At 44.1% G+C, this 17863-nt stretch overlaps 2 protein-coding genes across 2 annotated transcripts; both read left to right on the top strand.

The window, feature by feature from the left end:
- Positions 1 to 367: 367 nt before the first annotated feature.
- Positions 368 to 1663, top strand: LOC136458297 (probable glutathione S-transferase GSTF1). The gene is made up of 3 exons (XM_066458264.1): positions 368 to 655; positions 839 to 887; positions 1016 to 1663. Exons 1-3 carry the CDS (start codon positions 500 to 502, stop codon positions 1480 to 1482), a joined length of 672 nt encoding a protein of 223 aa, XP_066314361.1. The 5' UTR covers positions 368 to 499; the 3' UTR covers positions 1483 to 1663.
- A 6915-nt stretch (positions 1664 to 8578) lies between these two features.
- On the top strand, positions 8579 to 9973 carry LOC136458296 (probable glutathione S-transferase GSTF1). The gene is made up of 3 exons (XM_066458263.1): positions 8579 to 8975; positions 9094 to 9142; positions 9213 to 9973. The coding sequence occupies exons 1-3, from the start codon at positions 8826 to 8828 to the stop codon at positions 9677 to 9679; spliced, it is 666 nt and encodes a 221-aa protein (XP_066314360.1). The 5' UTR covers positions 8579 to 8825; the 3' UTR covers positions 9680 to 9973.
- Positions 9974 to 17863: the final 7890 nt, after the last annotated feature.

The raw sequence follows: 17863 nt of genomic DNA, 5'->3' as shown, positions 1-17863 counted from the left end.
GTTGTGTGATGAACTGCTGACTTATATCTATCTGTGTATGGTCTTATAAATTATATATAAATATGACATTTTAACACGTACTGTCTCTGTCCCAAAATAAGAATAAATATTTGAATCTATTTTTATAGAAAATTTATTTGAAGATACAAATATTACTAATATTTTTTATAAATATAGTTAAACTTTATGAATAACGTAGCGACACTTATTTTGAGATGGAGCAGGAATGTAATTTTTTTTAGGAGTGTCACACTCACATTCACACTTCGCTTTCCCGAAGTCGAGGACCATCTGTCGTGCACGTCTGCTCTACTGACTGGCATTACTTTCTATGCACTAACACTGATGTATTTGTCTTTCTGTCCTCATCCTCGAGCAACTGTGGCCTTAGGCGTAGATTACTCCACCACCAGGCATACCGCAGGCAAAGCAGAGCACCGCCGCCGCACCTTGACCTCTTCACGCTTTCTTTCACGGGAGAAAGCTTGGGTGAGCAGAGATGGCGCCGCCGGTAGTGACGGTGTTCGGTACGGCCAACTTCGCGAACGCGGCGAGGGTCATGGCGTGCCTGGAGGAGGTGGGCGTCGAGTATGAGGTCGTCGAGGTCGACTACATGGCTAAGGAGCACAAGGGCGCCGAGCACCTCGCCAGAAACGTATGTAACCGTGTACTGGTCTGGTCTCTTCACTGCGTCTGTATTTAACTATATCTATATATGCTTCCTCCTCTCCCTGGCACCCCTGTCAAGATTTCGACACCGTCAATCTTTTGCTCGTAGAGTCGTAGTGGTTGAAACTGATTTACATGGAGGGCATGCTGATGTTTAATTTACTTACAGCCGTTGGGCCAAATCCCGGCGTTTCAGGATGGGGACATCAAGCTCTTCGGTATATATGCTTACAATCCAGTTGGATTCATCACTAGTCACTGCCACATAAACGCTAGCATGATCTGCTCTTTTTCTTTGTCACTTGTAAACGTCGTCACGCATGTGCTTAATTCTTTGAATTTCCAGAGTCGCGAGCAATCGCAAAGTACGTGCTCCGCAAATACTCCAAGGCGGCCCATGTCGACCTGCTGCGAGAAGGCAACCCGGAGGAAGCCGCGATGGTGGACGTGTGGACGGAGGTTGAGGCGCACACATACTTTCCTGCCATCGCGCCCATCTTCTACGAGTGCGTCGTGTACCCTGCCACGCATGGCATCCCGACCAACCAGAAGGTGGTGGACGAGAGCCTGGAGAAGCTCAAGAAGGTGCTCGACGTCTACGAGGCACACCTGTCCAGGAGCAAGTATCTCTATCTCGCCGGGGACTTCTTCAGCTTCGCGGACCTCAACCACTTCCCGTTTACGTTCCACGTCATGACGACGCCGCACGCGTCGCTCTTCGACTCGTACCCTCATGTTAAGGCGTGGTGGGAGAGAGTAATGGCACGGCCGTCGCTAAAGAAGATTAGCCCCGATATGGTGATCCGAGCCTGATTGCGCAAGCCGACCATGCTGGATCGGCGGATTGGATGGGAGTGTGTATGCGTTTATCTCCTTCATTCCTTCCAACAAAAGTTTTAGCTCGATAGAACGCCTGCGCATGTGTTGTATCAAGACATTCTATCTTTTCTTACAACTAGTAAATGGAGGCTCTCCAACGGAGGCTTTTTTCTTATCATTACTAATTTAATATTTCAACTGAGTTTCCATGATGCTCGTAATATTCGTTAGATTAAAAGATAATAAACCTTAGAAATTGTAATGAAAATCTAAATTTGTACTATCAATTTGATGGCTTGTAATTACCATGATAATAGTAACCATTACGTATATTTTTCTAAAAAAAATTCATCCTCTGACACTGTGAGAAATACCAATTATAATAATAAGCCTCCATTGGGTGACGATATTTACATGTGAACTCTGAACCAACGTCTAATTATCCATCAATGCAATTATGAAATATAATATAAAGTAACTAATGAGGACATGACGCACCCACAAAAGTTAAAAATAAGGTGACCTCGTTCCTATGCTTGCATGACGATAGAATTTGTTGCTACCAAATATCGGTACTTTCAATATGTTTAGGAATCAATTTGAGAATGCTATGAACCTTAAATAGCAGATTGTAGTAGAACGGACGTCCAAGACGCATACAGACTTTGTTTTCATTGACACACCTATGGATGGAAATATAATTTCATAAGCAAATGTGTGACACAAGTTTGCAACCAGAATCTGTTAGGGTGTTGTGTTGCCATCGGTTGGGCTGTTTGGCCCTTGTAACATATCGGGAATCCTTAGGGCACATGAACAGACGTCCTTGGCTATCCCTTAGACTATATATTCAGTAGTCGTCGCCTAAGTTAGGGCTTGAATTTTACTTTAGATCAATCTATCTTTAAACAGTCGCCGTCTGTCGATGCGGGACCCATGGGGTTTCCACGGAGAAGAGAGAAGACCTAGTCCAACTAAAATTCCCTACATGTAATTCTACTAGAACTAGTTACACGTAATCCTACTATGATCTCTACTTTGTAACCGACTAGGACTCCCGCCTCTCCTAGACTATATAAAGGAGGGCAGGGGTCCCTAGATCGGCACCTACACATAACCGACAGAACTCACAACCACAACATACCTCGCAACACAACAAATAGCGCAGGGCGCAATATACTATCCACACCAGACTGGATGTAGGGCGTCGTGACTTTCCGGCGCGCCGAACCAGTATAAATCGTTGTCTCCCTGCGTTTACCATCGAGTTCCTGCAAACTGCCGACACCCCTCCGAACAAATCACCGTCCCGGGTACCCCGTGACGGATTGCCGGTGGTAAAACATCAACAGCTGGCGCGCCTAGGTAGGGGTTCTCGGCGCTTTGCGTTTGAGAGCTCGGTGGACCTCGATATCAACGCCATATTCTCGGACTCAGTGGGATCAACATGCATCTCCAATGACGCTGTCCGCAACAACTCTGCTTTTTCCATGAAGATTCTGGTCATATCCTTCATCGCCGACTCGTTGACAATATCGTCAACATCAACTCAAGATCAACACGGCTGGCTGAATATCCATCTACTCGGATCCGATCCGTCTGGCAGAATTTTGCTTGAGATGATAACAGCGCATCTACAGCGCCACTCGTATATTATACGGGAACCTTACATTAGCACGAGATCAGCATGGCTACAATAGCTCAGACAAACGTACTTCGGCGGACTACAATGACACGGCAGCGTTCTCCTCTGCTGAATCCATCTTGACCGAGTTCGACTCTGACTTCTCCCAAGTCCAACTGATATCAGAGTCATACTCGAGTCTGACCACTAAGCTTCTGGCTCATGATCGATTTCAACCCGGACAAGGCAATACATGCAGCGTGCTCTAGACCTAGCATCGAATCGGGTCAAGCAACGATCCATCCAAGCCACCAAGTCTAGCTACTTTCAACTACTCGGACAAAATTACTCTGCCACGGTGAACAACAACAGCTCTACGACTACATCAACTATGATGATTTCCGAGCACTCGACGACGGCTTCTGAGCACTCGATGATGAGATCCAAAGATCACCCACACGAACCAGGAGTACCTAAGCCGCACGAACGCAACAAGCCAAGATCAACTCAGATACGGAAACCTCTGCAAGAACAATACAGATCAACTCGGCTGCTGGGCCTGATCAATCAAGCAAAACACACGTGAGAAGAAGCAAGCAAGGCCAAGCTGGCCAAGAAGCAAGCCATCCGACGGGAAGCAAGCAGGCCACTACAACAACCCGGTAATAGCGCAACACTCTCCGAGTAGTCCACGACAACGACGGATTCCGGCTACCACTACAACAACCCGCTGACTCCGCCTACGCTCGACGTAACAACGAACAACTACTCGGATGCTACACCAACTACTCGGCTGCACATTCGACTACTTGGCTGCACATTCGACTACTTGGCCGCGCCGACCGACTACCTGGTTACGGTGAACGACAACCTGGCTGTGGTAATCGACTACTCGGCTGCGGAGATCGACAACAGCGGCCACGAACCAAGCTAAGTCACGTCTCATTTTTTACATATTTCAGATATTATTCGTATATGTCTCTGGGAAGACACAAAAATCATCATGCGAGCAAACATAGTGCTCTAAAGTCAAATCATCATGCGAGCAAACATGGTGCTCTAGGTCTTCTCTTAACGGTCGCCGAATTCCTCAGGTAGAACACGCCTTAATCTGTGAAGCTTGTCTACTCACATGGACGGTCACTGAATCGAGTGCCAGGCTCACATGGTCACGTCATGAACCTCTGAACCAGACGCCAGAGATTCAAGTGCTTAAACGTAACAGGACACTACCTGAGGAATTTGCATGGCCTAGCAAGAGCAAGACGCAAAAAGTTTATATGCATTTCATAATGCCGGGGCCCGCCCCTGATTGATTATTCAAATATGGGACATGCTCCTGACTTCATATCCGGAATGTCATTTACAATATATTTTTATGTTTAACATGCAGGGGAGCTACAACTATACCATGAGATCGGGAAAAACACGCTCTTGAGAGCTATTTTACTTAGACAAGTCTAGAAACAACCTAGTTTGATCAAAAAAGAACGCCGATGAGGTACGGCAAGAACCAAGACAAGCTCAGAAAGAACGTGGATTGATCAAAAAAGAACCCCGACAAGGTGTTGCAAGAACCAAGACAAGATCAGAAAGAACCCGGATTGAAGGAAAACAACCCAGATGAGCTAGGGTAGAAATCAAGACAATTAGAAAAAAAAACCCGAATTGAAGAAAAACAACCCAGATAAGTTGGGAATAGAAATCAAGACAAAAAAGAACTTGGATTGATCAGAAAACAACCCGGATGAGGTACATACAAGTTGAGAAAGAACCTGGACGAAGTGCAAACAACCTGGAAGAGGTACATCAAGAACCAGAGAAGTCTAGAAACAACCTGGATGAATAAAAAACAATTCAGAAGAGCATCACGGCTTAGTCAAACACTAAGCTCGGGGGCTCGGCATTCGCTTCAACTACGCCCGGGGGCTCGGATTCAAGGACGAAAGACCAAGAATACAAGTACTCAAGACTACAATAATGACAACACATCAAGACCCTTCATCCGATTTCTATTCTAAAGGAAAGTACTCGGAGAAGGCTCGGGGGCTGCGGGATACATAACCCCAGAAATTTTTGAAGACAAGAATCTGGACCCTCCAACTTTTGCAAGCAAAAGCAAGAGGCTCGGGGGCTACACTCAGTGAGTGCAATTTTTACAAAAAATTGCACCCACAGAAAAAGAACTCGGAGCAACCAAGAAGACTAAAGGGACCCTCTGGCTTCTTGTCCCAACAAGCAAGAGGCTCGGGGGCTACACTCACTGAGTGCACTTTTTTAGAAAAAAAGTGCACATCAGTAATGACGAACCAACCAAAAGACGACCATCTCAAGGTTTCACTTCAGAAGAACCTGGAACGGATTTACAACAACTCAACGAAGGCCAAGAAGAACAAGAAGGCTTCCGAAGCTCATCCATGAGATGCTCGGGGGCTTATCGATGCGGGACCCATGGGGTTTCCCACGGAGAAGAGAGAAGAAGACCTAGTCCAACTAGGATTCCCTACATGTAATCCTACTAGAACTAGTTACATGTAATCCTACTATGATCTCTACTTTGTAACCGACTAGGACTCCCGTCTCTCCTGGACTATATAAAGGAGGGCAGGGGTCCCTAGATCGGCACCTACACATAACCGACAGAACTCACAACCACAACATACCCGCAACACAACAAATAGCGCAGGGCGCAATATACTATCAACACCAGACTGGACGTAGGGCGCCGTGACTTTCCGGCGTGCCAAACCAGTATAAATTGTTGTCTCCCTGCGTTTACCATCGAGTTCCTGCAAACGTTGATACCCCTCCGAACAAATCACCGTCCCGGGTACCCCGTGACGGGTTGCCGGTGGTAAAACATCGACACCGTCATCGGTTTGTGAAACACCATATTCGAGATCTTAATTATATATCCGCAATTGTCACTTTGCTTGAGTTACGTTTTATCTTGATCTTGCTTGTGTTCTTTGATTCGCAACAGTGACTAGCCTTCTCAACAAGGTTAACTGGATTGTGACACGGTTAATAACCAGAGGAGACATAGTGCAAAGGTTGTAGGGTTCAGGTCTTTATGATCTAAAGCTAGATTGGTATGTCAATCTCCGCCCAAATCGATAGTTATCTCTACTTGATAAAAGATCTGGAACTCCATTCTTATCTCCAAGTCTCTGTACTGCACCATATGTGTTTGGTGTTAATGTGTTACACACTAGCATATCATATGGCAGAGAAAATTCTAGTATATTTCCAACTAGTCACTATAGGAACTAGCCAAGTTAGCACTGTGGCATATGATTTGGCATAGGCAATGGTGGCTAGCGAATTATCTCATGATATATGCATCTGTCAGGTTATTCTAGTAGCTAGCACCCCTTTAACCCTCCCCATATATACCCCTAGCTTATTTGGAGCTATTCTTCCATACTAGTGTGTTGTCATCACATATAGAGAGGAGAGTGGAACCTTTGGAGAGTCATCCAAGCCTATAAGTGACATTTGAGGGTTTTTCTTGCTTAGATTCACTAGCTAGTAGATGATAGCAAAACTGAGTCTTAGTAGCTCTTAGTTCTCCAACATGGACTAGGAAACTGTGGCAACAATCCGATACCATGTGAAAAATCCATTTGTCTCTTTGTAGTTGACAAGTTTTTTATTTGAAACTATTTGGAGTACCAAAAAATTCATTTCAATTTCTTAAAGTTTGATATTTAATTTTAGAATTTTCAAATGATTTTGACATGTTCTACACCAAAGTTTTATAGATGTCAATGCATTATACAACTTTATAGTTGACATGATTTTGATTTGAAGTCATTTAGAGTTCCAAATATATGTTTTACGTTCTTAGATTCTGAAGTTTGATTTTGAACAAATGACCCTGAATGTTCACATAGTGAATACCAAAGTTGTAGTGGTCAATTCAATCTATATGCTTGTATTTTTCTAAATTTTTCATTTGAAATTGTCTGGAGTCTCAAATATTCATGTGAAGTTCTTATGTTTTGATAATTTAGATTTTCAAATTTTTCAAACAATCTCAGATGTAGATACGCCCTATACCAAAGTGGCAGCGCTTGATAAGATCTAAAATTTTGTAGTTGAAACTTGTCATTTTAGATCTTTTAACGGTCAAAATATTCAATACTAAATTTTGAGATGTTAATAGGAAAGGATGGCCTTCTAAACTTGTTCACAAATGAGCATCTAGTGTAGTGGTAATGAGGTATTACATGAGCTGAAGATCATGAGTTTTAATCCTAGACTAGGAATAGAAAATGCTCATTTTTTTATTTTCTATAAACAGTCCATTAATAGGGATTGGTTTTGTCCGGTCTATAAAAATTTAAATACATTTGATAGTAGTGACATAAAGGTTCCTAAACTTAATAATCATGTCACCTAAGGTCTAAATCATTATAGTTTAATTAAGAGAGATTTTGCTACAGGACACCATTCAAATGTGTAATTGGCCGAAACACGCCGCCAAAGGTGAAATATGTCCACTACAATTATAAAACCGTATATATTTGCCATACACACCACACCAATTATTTTGTTTATTTCTCATATTTCAAGACAGAGAAGGTGGGGAAAATATCTTTTCTACAACCTCTCGCTCTTCGCTAGTTATTTGCCGTAACACTGGTCCTCAATGGCTAGCGAAGTAGGGATTTCGCTGGATGACGTCCGACGTGGAAGAAAGATGCAAATTAAAAACAACAAGCTTGCGAGTTCTTCGTAGCTTATCTCATACTCCCTCCATCCTAAAATATCTGTCGCTTTCGCTTTCCGAGAAACAACTTTGATAAAATATATATTATAAAATATTAATATTTATGGTACATAATTAGTATCATTGGAAAGATCTTTGAATCTAGTTTTTTAATAAATTTATTTAGAGATACAAATGTTGTACGTATTTTCTATAAATTGAGTCAAACTTGTGACACGAAAATCGAAAACTGACAAATAATATGGAACAGAGGGAGTACAGCTCTTCAAGAATAGAGTCTCTGCTCCTCGGGACCTGCTCACATATGCTCCGAGTGTCTGGCTTTTTGGCTTTTTATTCTCTCATCAAAAGCCAGCTCAGCTAACGAAATCACCTTGGCACTAGGTGGCCTGTTCGACACGACTGAAAAATAAATTAGAATATTGTTCCGACTAATTACTGTGGAAGAAAAATACTATTCTTGCTGAAAATACTGTGCATATGAACAGTATTTTTCTGAGTATGCTGGCCAGCCCAGCCGCAGCTGGCCAGCCAGCCGAACACTCGGTAGGTTCAAACACCGATGGTGCCGTTTACTCCAGCAAATTTGCTGGCCTCGGGCACACCGCTGGTATACTATTTTTCCCTGTAAACACAGCTGGATCCCAATAGCCTCCAAGAAATATTTTTTATGATCCACGCACAATAATTCATGGAATCTGGTAGCCGAAGGAGTCCTGCCCTTCCGTCGATTCCTGCAGGTCCATTGACTTGGGCACCACTCTCTACACATGTGAGAGCCACTGGATCTGGATGCTCTGGATCGCTTTCAGAGTTTCAGTTCAGTTCGTCGTCATCGAACAACCGCTAGCAGAGGTGTATGTGTATCCCTCCACCAGTCCACCCTCACCAGGCAATAGCAGTAGCAGAGCACTCTGCGCACCTTGACCTCTCCTCTCCGCGCTGTCAGGGGCCATAACCTGCGCTGAGCAAGCAAAGATGGCGCCGGTGAAGGTGTTCGGATCGGCGGTATTCGCCAACGCGGCGAGGGTTATGGCGTGCCTGGAGGAAGTTGGCCTCGAGTATGAGGTCGTTGAGGTCGATTACACGGCCAAGGAGCACAAGGGGCCCCAACAGCTCTCCAAAAACGTACGTAATACAGGGTCTCTTGTCAAGATTTCATCTTCTTCGATGCTTTGACTACTCGAACTACAGTGGAACCTGAGGTCGTTATTTATACGGTATACATGCTGATGCTTACTTGCAGCCGTTCGGCCAAATCCCAGCGTTTCAGGATGGGGACACGATGCTCTTCGGTATGCTCGCAATCCAGTTCAATTCTGCCACAGAAACGCTAGCTTGCTTATTAACTCTTTGAATTTCCAGAGTCCCGAGCAATCGCAAAGTACGTGCTCCGGAAATACTCCAAGCCAGCTCAAGTCGACCTGCTGCGAGAGGGCAACCCGGAGGAAGCCGCGATGGTGGACGTGTGGACGGAGGTTGAGGCGCACACCTACTTACCCGCCATCGCGCCCATCTTCTACGAGTGCGTCGTGTACCCTGCCAGGCTCGGCACCTCGTCCAACCAGAAGGTCGTGGAGGAGAGCCTGGAGAAGCTCAAGAAGGTGCTTGATGTCTACGAGGCGCACCTGTCGAAGAACAAGTACCTCTATCTCGCTGGAGACTTCTTCAGCTTCGCGGACCTCAACCACTTCCCGTACACCTTCTACTTCATGACAACGTCTCATGCGTCTCTCTTCGACTCGTACCCAAGCGTGAAGGCGTGGTGGGGGCGCCTGATGGCACGGCCGTCGGTGAAGAAGATCAGCGACGGTATGGTGCTCAGGGCCTGATATGGTGGTATAAGCGACGGTATGCATGCGCTTGGTTCGTTCCAATAAACTCAGTTGTAACTGGATTGCATGCCTTTATTTGCCAGAGTTATTATGTGCATGTGTATTTGATATTCTGATTATATTATATTAGAGGACATTTGCTATTATAGCTAGTGTGTGGCTATACTTTGACTGATACATACATGGCTACGAACAAAGCGGGGGAAAGTGTGGTTGATAAACAAGAAACTTTCGTCTTTTCGATGTCTTCTCCCAGTAAATCCATGGTGGTGCTGTGCATCAGTTTGACTTTGTTTCATTTAAGTACTCCATTCTTTCTCGTTTCAAAAAATAGTACTCCATTCTTTCTAAATTATAAGTACTCCACCAGTTGAAAATGATAAGTTCTTTTAACTTTTCTAAGTCCGTAGCATTTTCTATATATATCTAAATATATTGTATATCTAGATGCATACAAAAATTATATTTAAAAAAATTAAAATGGTTTATAATTTAAAACGAAGAGAGTACTAGTATCGTCCTCTTATTGCCATGTTTGTCACATTTATAAGAAATCCACTAGCCTATGAGACATAGGAATCGTGACGTGACGGCTGGGCTTTTGTTTTTTGAAAGACTTTATTAAAGACAAGACAAATATAGTTTTCTCCTCTATCTCTGACAATTCACGTGGGTAAATCAACATTTGCATAGACGGATCTAACGCCTACCTCTGTAAATGAAATACTTTTTTTTTTAAAATCCCCAGCCTTGATAGCCCACCAAGCTCGAGTCACTGCTGACACTACCGACTAAGCCTATGCCACCATCGATGCTGCTTCATAGGACTAGCCATGGAGACACTACTTCTCCATAGAAATCGCGGTGAAGACGCTGCTCCGTATAAATTAACATGGAGACTCGCCAACAACCCTGACGCTGCTGATGAGATCAATCTAGCTCGAGAGGACGAGACTAAATTGACCGTCGAATCAATGCATTACATCTAGAAATAAAGAAAGAGAGATAGAGTGAGTGAGAGAGAGGGTGACACTACTAGAGAAAAGGACTTTCGGTTCAGCACATTAGCCTCGGTTAGAATGGGCCCCAGGACTAGTGTGAGCATTACTCACGGATCCAAATTTCTTGGGTGTCACCGGACTAAAGGATCTACATTAGTCCCGGTTGGTGTTATCAACCCGAACTAAAAAGTCTGGACCCTTTAGTCCCGGTTAATAACACCAACCTGAACTAAAAGTAGACCCTTTAGTCCGGGTTGGTGTTAGTCCTCAAAGCCCTCCGACGAGTTAGTTTAAAAGGAAAGCATCCCACCAAAAGTCACAATTGATGTGTAGGTGGAGTGGAAAGGTACGCTCGAGGCAATACATGAGGTCTTGGGTTCGAATCTCACGCGAGGCACGGAGGTGGGAGACATTATTTTTTTATTATCCTCAGAGGACCTTTAGTCCTGGTTCAGGGCAACCGGAATTAAAAAGTCATACCCTTTAGTCCTGGATTCGTAGTCCCGGTTGAAAAACCAGAACTAAAGCCCGTTCCAACATGAACTAAAGTACACCTATCCACTAGTGTGAGATCAGAACTGACATCAGTGCCGATCCAATGCTACCAGCACTAGTCGGGGCAAGTAGCATGCATGCCGATGTCAGAATGGGAGTAGTATGCCAATGCCACCACCCGCGCCCACGGAAGACGTGCCAAGCTCCCTCATCACCGCCAATGGAAGGGGAGACTCGGCTGCCACCCCCTACGTAGTTGGAAGTTGAGCATGGCCCCATGCCGCCACGATCTACTCTGCCCCCATCTTATCTGATTGTTCAGGTGACACCTCGGCCCAATAGACGTCCCTAGTGACACACCATCGATGGATCCAAAAGAACCAAAGGGAATGGAGGGAGAGGAGGGAGTAGCGAATAATAGTGCTAAGGGTCTCATGTTGGAGTGGTAGATGAGAGGGAGAGGTGCAGGTAAGACTTAAAGGTTACGATTTGGTTATTAGGTCAACTATGGGCTTGGTTTTAGTAGTAGAGGTAGGACTGCTTAGAGGTCCGTCACGAAAAATAGGGTCTATTTTCGGATACAGGACTCTTAAGATTTTTCCGTCTTTTTAATTAATTGCCAGAGATATTGCTATCTCCTAAAATGGTCGGCTACCTCTAAAATTTACTACTAGGGATTTTGAAGACATAATTTTTTAGCAAATTTTGCTATGAGACACTAGAGAAACATGTAATTGGCCAGTATACACCGCCAGACCGAGAATTTACCAAAACACACCGCAGATTTATGGTTGTTTGACAAAAGACACCAGGACTAATTATTTTATTTATTTCTCAGTTTTGGGGAGAGGGAAGGCAGTGGAAACGTCTTCTTTGCTCTCGTCTTCAACCTCCGTCCCTTCGTTGATTATTTGCCATAACACACTAGCGCCGCTGATTTGGTCGTTCATGGACTGGCGAGATCTCTCGACTTGCCGCCCGGGTCCGCTGCCTCTTACGATCTACACTTTCGACGGTTTCTTGGATCGTACCTTCCCTGTGGCAGCAAAGACGCCGGAGAGACGGAATAGACAGGAGGCGCTCCATCCCACCTATGACCCACAGGAAGCGGTGGCCACGCCAAGGAGCACCGCTGCCACATCGAGCCACCACGGGTTGCTGCATCCTGTGCCCCGCGCCACCACGAGCTGCTAGCGGCCTGAGCCTGGCTGCACGTCGCCATGAGCTGTTGCGCCCTTTGCCCCGCGCCACCGTGAGCTGCTTCAGCTTGAGCCTGGCCGCGAGCCCCTGCGAGCTGTTGGCCCCGCGCGGCCGCAAGCTTCTATGACGCACGGCGCCGCGGCTTGTGCCTAGCTGCGCGCCCCCGCGAGCTGCTAGCCCTGCGAGTTGCTGCGCCTTGCACCGCCTCTGCCCCTGCTCGGCCCGTGCCCTCTCCAAGCCCTGTTAGTTTGATCTCCACCAATTGGCCTAACGGCCAATTAGGCCCTTGGATCAACGCCCTAATCGGATTACGCCCAATCGCTCTATGGTTGGTGGGCCCCCATCACACATCATCATAAAGAGAGGTGGGGGCTGGGGCTCTATCTACGAGGTTGACCTGAGCCGCCGTAACCGACCAACAGAGAAATCCTATCCGATCTAAAGAGAAGGGTGCTGCCAGCGACGGGAAGCCCCACCGATTTCGCCATCGCCTGCCTGCACCTACGATGGCCTAGCGCGCACCTCACGGCTACCACTACTCAGCTTTTGCCGTTTTGGGCCGAGAACCAGTCAAGATTGAGCCCAGTTTTTTTTTTGTTTTCCAGTAAATGGTTATTTCTGAAAAATGAAAAATGGCTCAAAGAAAATAGAAGAAATGTGAATTTTTGTGTGGGTAGAATTCACAAATTATCTTTAAGTTTCCGCTGCAAAGTTTAATACTGATTTTCTTCTAATTAAATTTAAATTAACGGGAGAATTTAATTTGAAGAGTAGTTATACTTAGAAAATTATGATTATGTTGATCATCTAATTAAATTGGAACCAACGGGAAAATTTAATTAGAGGAGTAGTCCATTTTTTTATGTAAGATTATGGTATTGTCATTTTCTGACAAACGTTGATGATGACAATATTATAACAAATTTAAGTTTAAAGTTTAAATTGCTGGTAAATTTTACACCAACGTGGTGAATTTTTTAGAGAGTAGATAAGGACCAAGAAATGCTCCTGAACTAAAAGAATGTATTTTATTTAGTTTTCGCTGCAATGAAGTTGATTATTTTCTGATTAAATTGGAACCAACGGGAATATTTAATTGGAAAATGAAGTATAAGTGAATGTTTTAGTTGTCATGACTAAGTTTTCGTATAGATGTATCCCGCATGGGGTGAAGTTTTGGCATAGTAATTATGCTAGTCCATCCAGCATGGCGGGAAAAGTTTTGTGATGATTCACATGTTTTGTATCCCGCATAGCGAGAGAAGTTTGGGTAGCTCTTATGCTGTCCTAGTATTGACCTTGGCACAATAGAAATGCATAGTCATGGTCAATACTAACCAAAAGATAAGAAAAGATGCAAGTGTGACTGGCAAAAGCATTGCTAATGAAAGACCTCATTGAGTTCTTAAAGTGAATTAAGGAAAGTGTACTCCTAAATGGATCAAGAAATAACTTTGTTTACATGACACAATCATGTGAATGAAGTAAGTTATAAGTGTCTCCTCGTTTACAGGCTTTCTAAATAGTTATCGAAATTATGGTAGTAGAGTTCATGCCATATTTCGAGGGGGAGAAAAATATAAAGATTAATTAAGAAAGATACTCTTTATTAAGAGTGAGATAAAGATTAATTAAGATGAATGTGACCGTCAGAGGAGTACAATGGTTACAATAATGATATACCTAAGCAGAGAAATAGCTAAATTTCTAGACTTTTTAAAGTTCCGACAAGAAAATAGCTTAGTCAGTCTCAAAGATGTTAAGGTGGTGCTTAAAGTGCCATATGAGATTTTAACAGATTAAACCCAAAATAAGATATTTGAAGATACACTATCTTTAGAAAAGATGGGAAGATCTGGGGAGCATGGTATGTAGAGACCTAAGACTTTGAAGAGAAGCGGGACTGCATGCCCACTTTAGTGATTAAAAAACAACGAATCTCTCAATACCTTTGATATTGTATGACTTATACAACACCTGTTGTTAGCTTTTCAAAGAAGATGGATAATGTAAACAAGGATCTTGTCATACAGGAGCCTATAGAATCAATTGTCTCTTGGCAATGAAGAGCAACAATAGCCCCATATGAAAGTGCCAGTAGATGAGGCCTCAGAAGGTCTCAAAGAATTAGTAAACCAGGTTTTCCAATGACTATGAAGCCAATGTTAGTAAAGGAATTCAAATAGAGGGTGATTCCACCACATTTAGAGAAGCAATGAGAAGCGTTTACTCGTTTAAATGGCAAGAAGCTATGGAAGTTGAAATGAATTATGTGAATACCAACGATGTTTGGGACTTAGAAGTAATTCTCAATAGAGCCAAAACAGTAGGCTGTTAATAAGTCTACAGGACAAAATGTGACTCCAAAGGGAATATAGAAAGATTTAAAGTTGAAATGAATTCGATGAGTACTAACGATGTTTGAGACTTAGAAGTAATTCCTAATGGAGCCAAAACAGTAGGCTATTAATGGGTCTACAAGACAAAATATGACTCCAAAGGGAATGTAGAAAGATATAAAGCACGACTTGTAGCAATATGCTTTATGCAAAGAGAATGAAAATATTACGATGAGAGTTTTGTCTCCAGTCTCATGCAAGGATTCTTTAGAATCATAATGGTGTTCATGGTATATTATGATTTAGAGATACATCAGATGGATGTAAAGACGACATTCCTCATCAGGGATTTATATGAAAACATTTACATGGCATAACCCAAAAGGTTTTGTCGTGAAAGAAAAGAACATAACGGATGCCGCCTGTAGAAATCCATTTATGGGTTAAAAGTAAGTCTCTAGATAGTAGTATTTGAAGTTGATGAAACAATAAGAAAGTTTGGGTTTTAAAGAAAATGAGAAGGACAATAGCGTTCATACGAAGTACAAGAATGGAAAATTCATTTTCCACATCCTGTGAATCGATGACATTCTACTCACTAGTAGTGATGTTAATCTGTCATTGGAGAAGAAGAAGTTTTGTCCCCAAGTTTCAATGTGAATGATCTTGGTGAAGCGTCATTGGTTCTAGGAATCGAAATTCACCGAGATAGAAGAAAATGGGGTATTAGGACTAATGCAAAGGCATACTTAGAAAAAAATTGTAGAAAAATAAAGTATGCATGCGAGTAAACCTACGCTTGCTCCTATAGTCTAGGGTAATAGATTTGGGAACTTTAAATGTTCCAAGAACCGATATGAGATCGATCAAAAGAATATGGTTCCATATGCTTCAGCTGTTGGAAGCTTGATGTGTGTAGAAGTACAAGTAAGAACTTACCCTGACATAGTTTATGTATCCGGGATATTTTGGCAGAAGTTCAGTTCAGATATAAATCACTAGAATTGAGTTGAGAATGTCTTGCAATTTTGCAAAGTATTATAGGCCTCATGTTGAGTAAGAAAGAATAAGAACTCTCAAATAGTTGAGGGTACAAAAGTTAAGTCTTGGTGAGATGTGTAGTGAAATCCATAGCAGTTGCTAACACTCATAGTTGGAGTATTATTGTGGATAAGCTCCAAAGAAACAGTCGTGGTGTCATCAGTGATACATACCATAGTATAGCTTGTCATGAGACTTAAGAAACAGGCAAAAGGAGGTTAAGGGAATTTATACCCGGATTTAATAATGGTAGACAATATCAATAACCATTTAAAGTAAGTTAACTCCTAAGACAATAAGTCAAGTGCGCTGCCAAACACATTGACACTAAGATATATATTGTAAAAGAGAAAATCTAGAATCACGTTGAAAGCATTGAGCACATAAGTACCGAGTGAGTACTTGCGGATCCGCTTACCAAAGGCTAATCACCCAGTGCGTTCAGAGAACACACAATCGACATGGATTTATGGAAAAAGCCTATGATTTCTAGATACTAAGGGCCTAGTTGAGTATCTGTTTCAAAATAAAGAGGTGCGTTGTAGTTGTTTAATATAATGGTAACAGACTGTGACGATGAGGCACGTTCTATGCACTAATCTATGATGAAATGGGAACAAAGATAAAGTAAGTAAGTTAAGTTTAAGGAATAAGGTGAGATCAAGGGGGAAAATGTTAGTTTGATCTCCACCAATTGGCCCTGGGCCCTTGGATTAGCGCCCTGATTAGGGGCGCCCAACTGCTCCATGGTTGGTGGGCCCCCATCGCATAGCACCACAAAGAGAGGTGGAGGCCGGGGCTCTATCTACGAGGTTGACCTGAGCTGCCATAACCGACCAACAGGGAAACCCTATCCGATCTAAAGAGAAGGGTGCTGCCATTGACGGGAAGCTCCACCGACTTCGCCGTCGCCTCTATAGTGCCACCATCGGGACGCCTTCGACCGCCGTCACTGCACCGTGCCTGCACCTACGATGGCCTAGTGCGCGCCTCATGGCTACCACTACTCCAACACGACGCGGCTACCGTGACCTCGGCCACGGGCGCACTAGCTACCAAGGTACATCAACGAGCTGTTCATACCCACTAGATCTACACCTCGAGGTTTAGAACATGCTATCAAGCCCATCCCCAACTCGTCAGCGGCGGTCATGGGGCTTCCCAGCTCCTGTAGCTCTAGTCATGGTCGCGCGATGGAGCATGGTGTGGCAAGCACGGGAAAATGGAGCTAAGGCATCGGCAGCCGGCGCCGTCGAGCGTGGGGAGGAAGGTGTGGCTGCAATCAAGGTTGCCACCGGCTAGATGTTGAAGACAAGTGTAAAGAAGACATTTCCCAAATCTTCCCTTCCCAAAACTAAGAAATAAATAAAATAATATGTGCGGTCTTTTGACAAACAACCACAAATTTACAGTGTGTTTTGGCAAATTCTCAGTATGACATTGTGTCCTAACCAATTACATGTTTTTTTAGTGTCTCACAACATGTTGGATACCGTGAGAAGGGGTACCCTAAGCAAGAACCGAAAAAACTTCTTAGACCTCGCCAATATCAAAGCCAAAGGACAGCCACAAGGTCTTGGCCAATTTTCCGATTCGCTCGAGGCCCGTGCCACAAAGGCCTCGGACAAAAAGCCAACTCTTTGCCCCACTGAGGCCCCCTCGCCCAAGGCTCTGCCCCGCAAGGCCTCGGACGGGTTACCAGTTCTCCGATTCGCCCGAGGCCCCGCGCATAAGGCCTCGGACGAAGCACCAATTCTCCGCCTCGCGCGAGGCCGGCTCGGCAGCAACCTCGTCGCCTCCGCCTTGACCAACTCCTCTGACAAAACATCATGCATCCAACCACTACCGCAACGCCAGCCGCACATCAGCGCAGTACAGCAGAGTGGCCGACAGGACGGGAGACAAGACTAGGCAGGGGTTACCGGTCACTATGCTCAGCACTGTGCCCATAACTGGTGCCTGTACCACACTGTGCTACCAACTCTTGCTCCAAGAACAACGCGGCATGGGGAGTCACATCTGGGTCACTGCAGCCTCAGAATCAGTGTACAGGACCAACTGCTCCCTCCAAGCCTCGGCAATCCACTTTAGGGTCTTAGCAGCCT

This window comes from Miscanthus floridulus, chromosome 6 (genome assembly GCF_019320115.1).
Source record: "Miscanthus floridulus cultivar M001 chromosome 6, ASM1932011v1, whole genome shotgun sequence".
In the NCBI taxonomy this organism is placed as follows: Eukaryota; Viridiplantae; Streptophyta; class Magnoliopsida; order Poales; family Poaceae; genus Miscanthus; species Miscanthus floridulus.
Note: the sequence above shows the minus strand (reverse complement) of the source record. Positions and strands in the feature narration are given on the sequence as shown.

Bases quoted from the DNA above. Each gene is read 5' to 3' on its own strand.
- LOC136458297 (XM_066458264.1), top strand. From the start codon at position 500: ATGGCGCCGCCGGTAGTGACGGTGTTCGGTACGGCCAACTTCGCGAAC. The intron at 656-838 runs GTATGTAACCGT...ATTTACTTACAG, and splicing joins CCGAGCACCTCGCCAGAAAC to CCGTTGGGCCAAATCCCGGC. The intron at 888-1,015 runs GTATATATGCTT...TTGAATTTCCAG, and splicing joins TGGGGACATCAAGCTCTTCG to AGTCGCGAGCAATCGCAAAG.
- LOC136458296 (XM_066458263.1), top strand. From the start codon at position 8,826: ATGGCGCCGGTGAAGGTGTTCGGATCGGCGGTATTCGCCAACGCGGCG. The intron at 8,976-9,093 runs GTACGTAATACA...GCTTACTTGCAG, and splicing joins CCCAACAGCTCTCCAAAAAC to CCGTTCGGCCAAATCCCAGC. The intron at 9,143-9,212 runs GTATGCTCGCAA...TTGAATTTCCAG, and splicing joins TGGGGACACGATGCTCTTCG to AGTCCCGAGCAATCGCAAAG.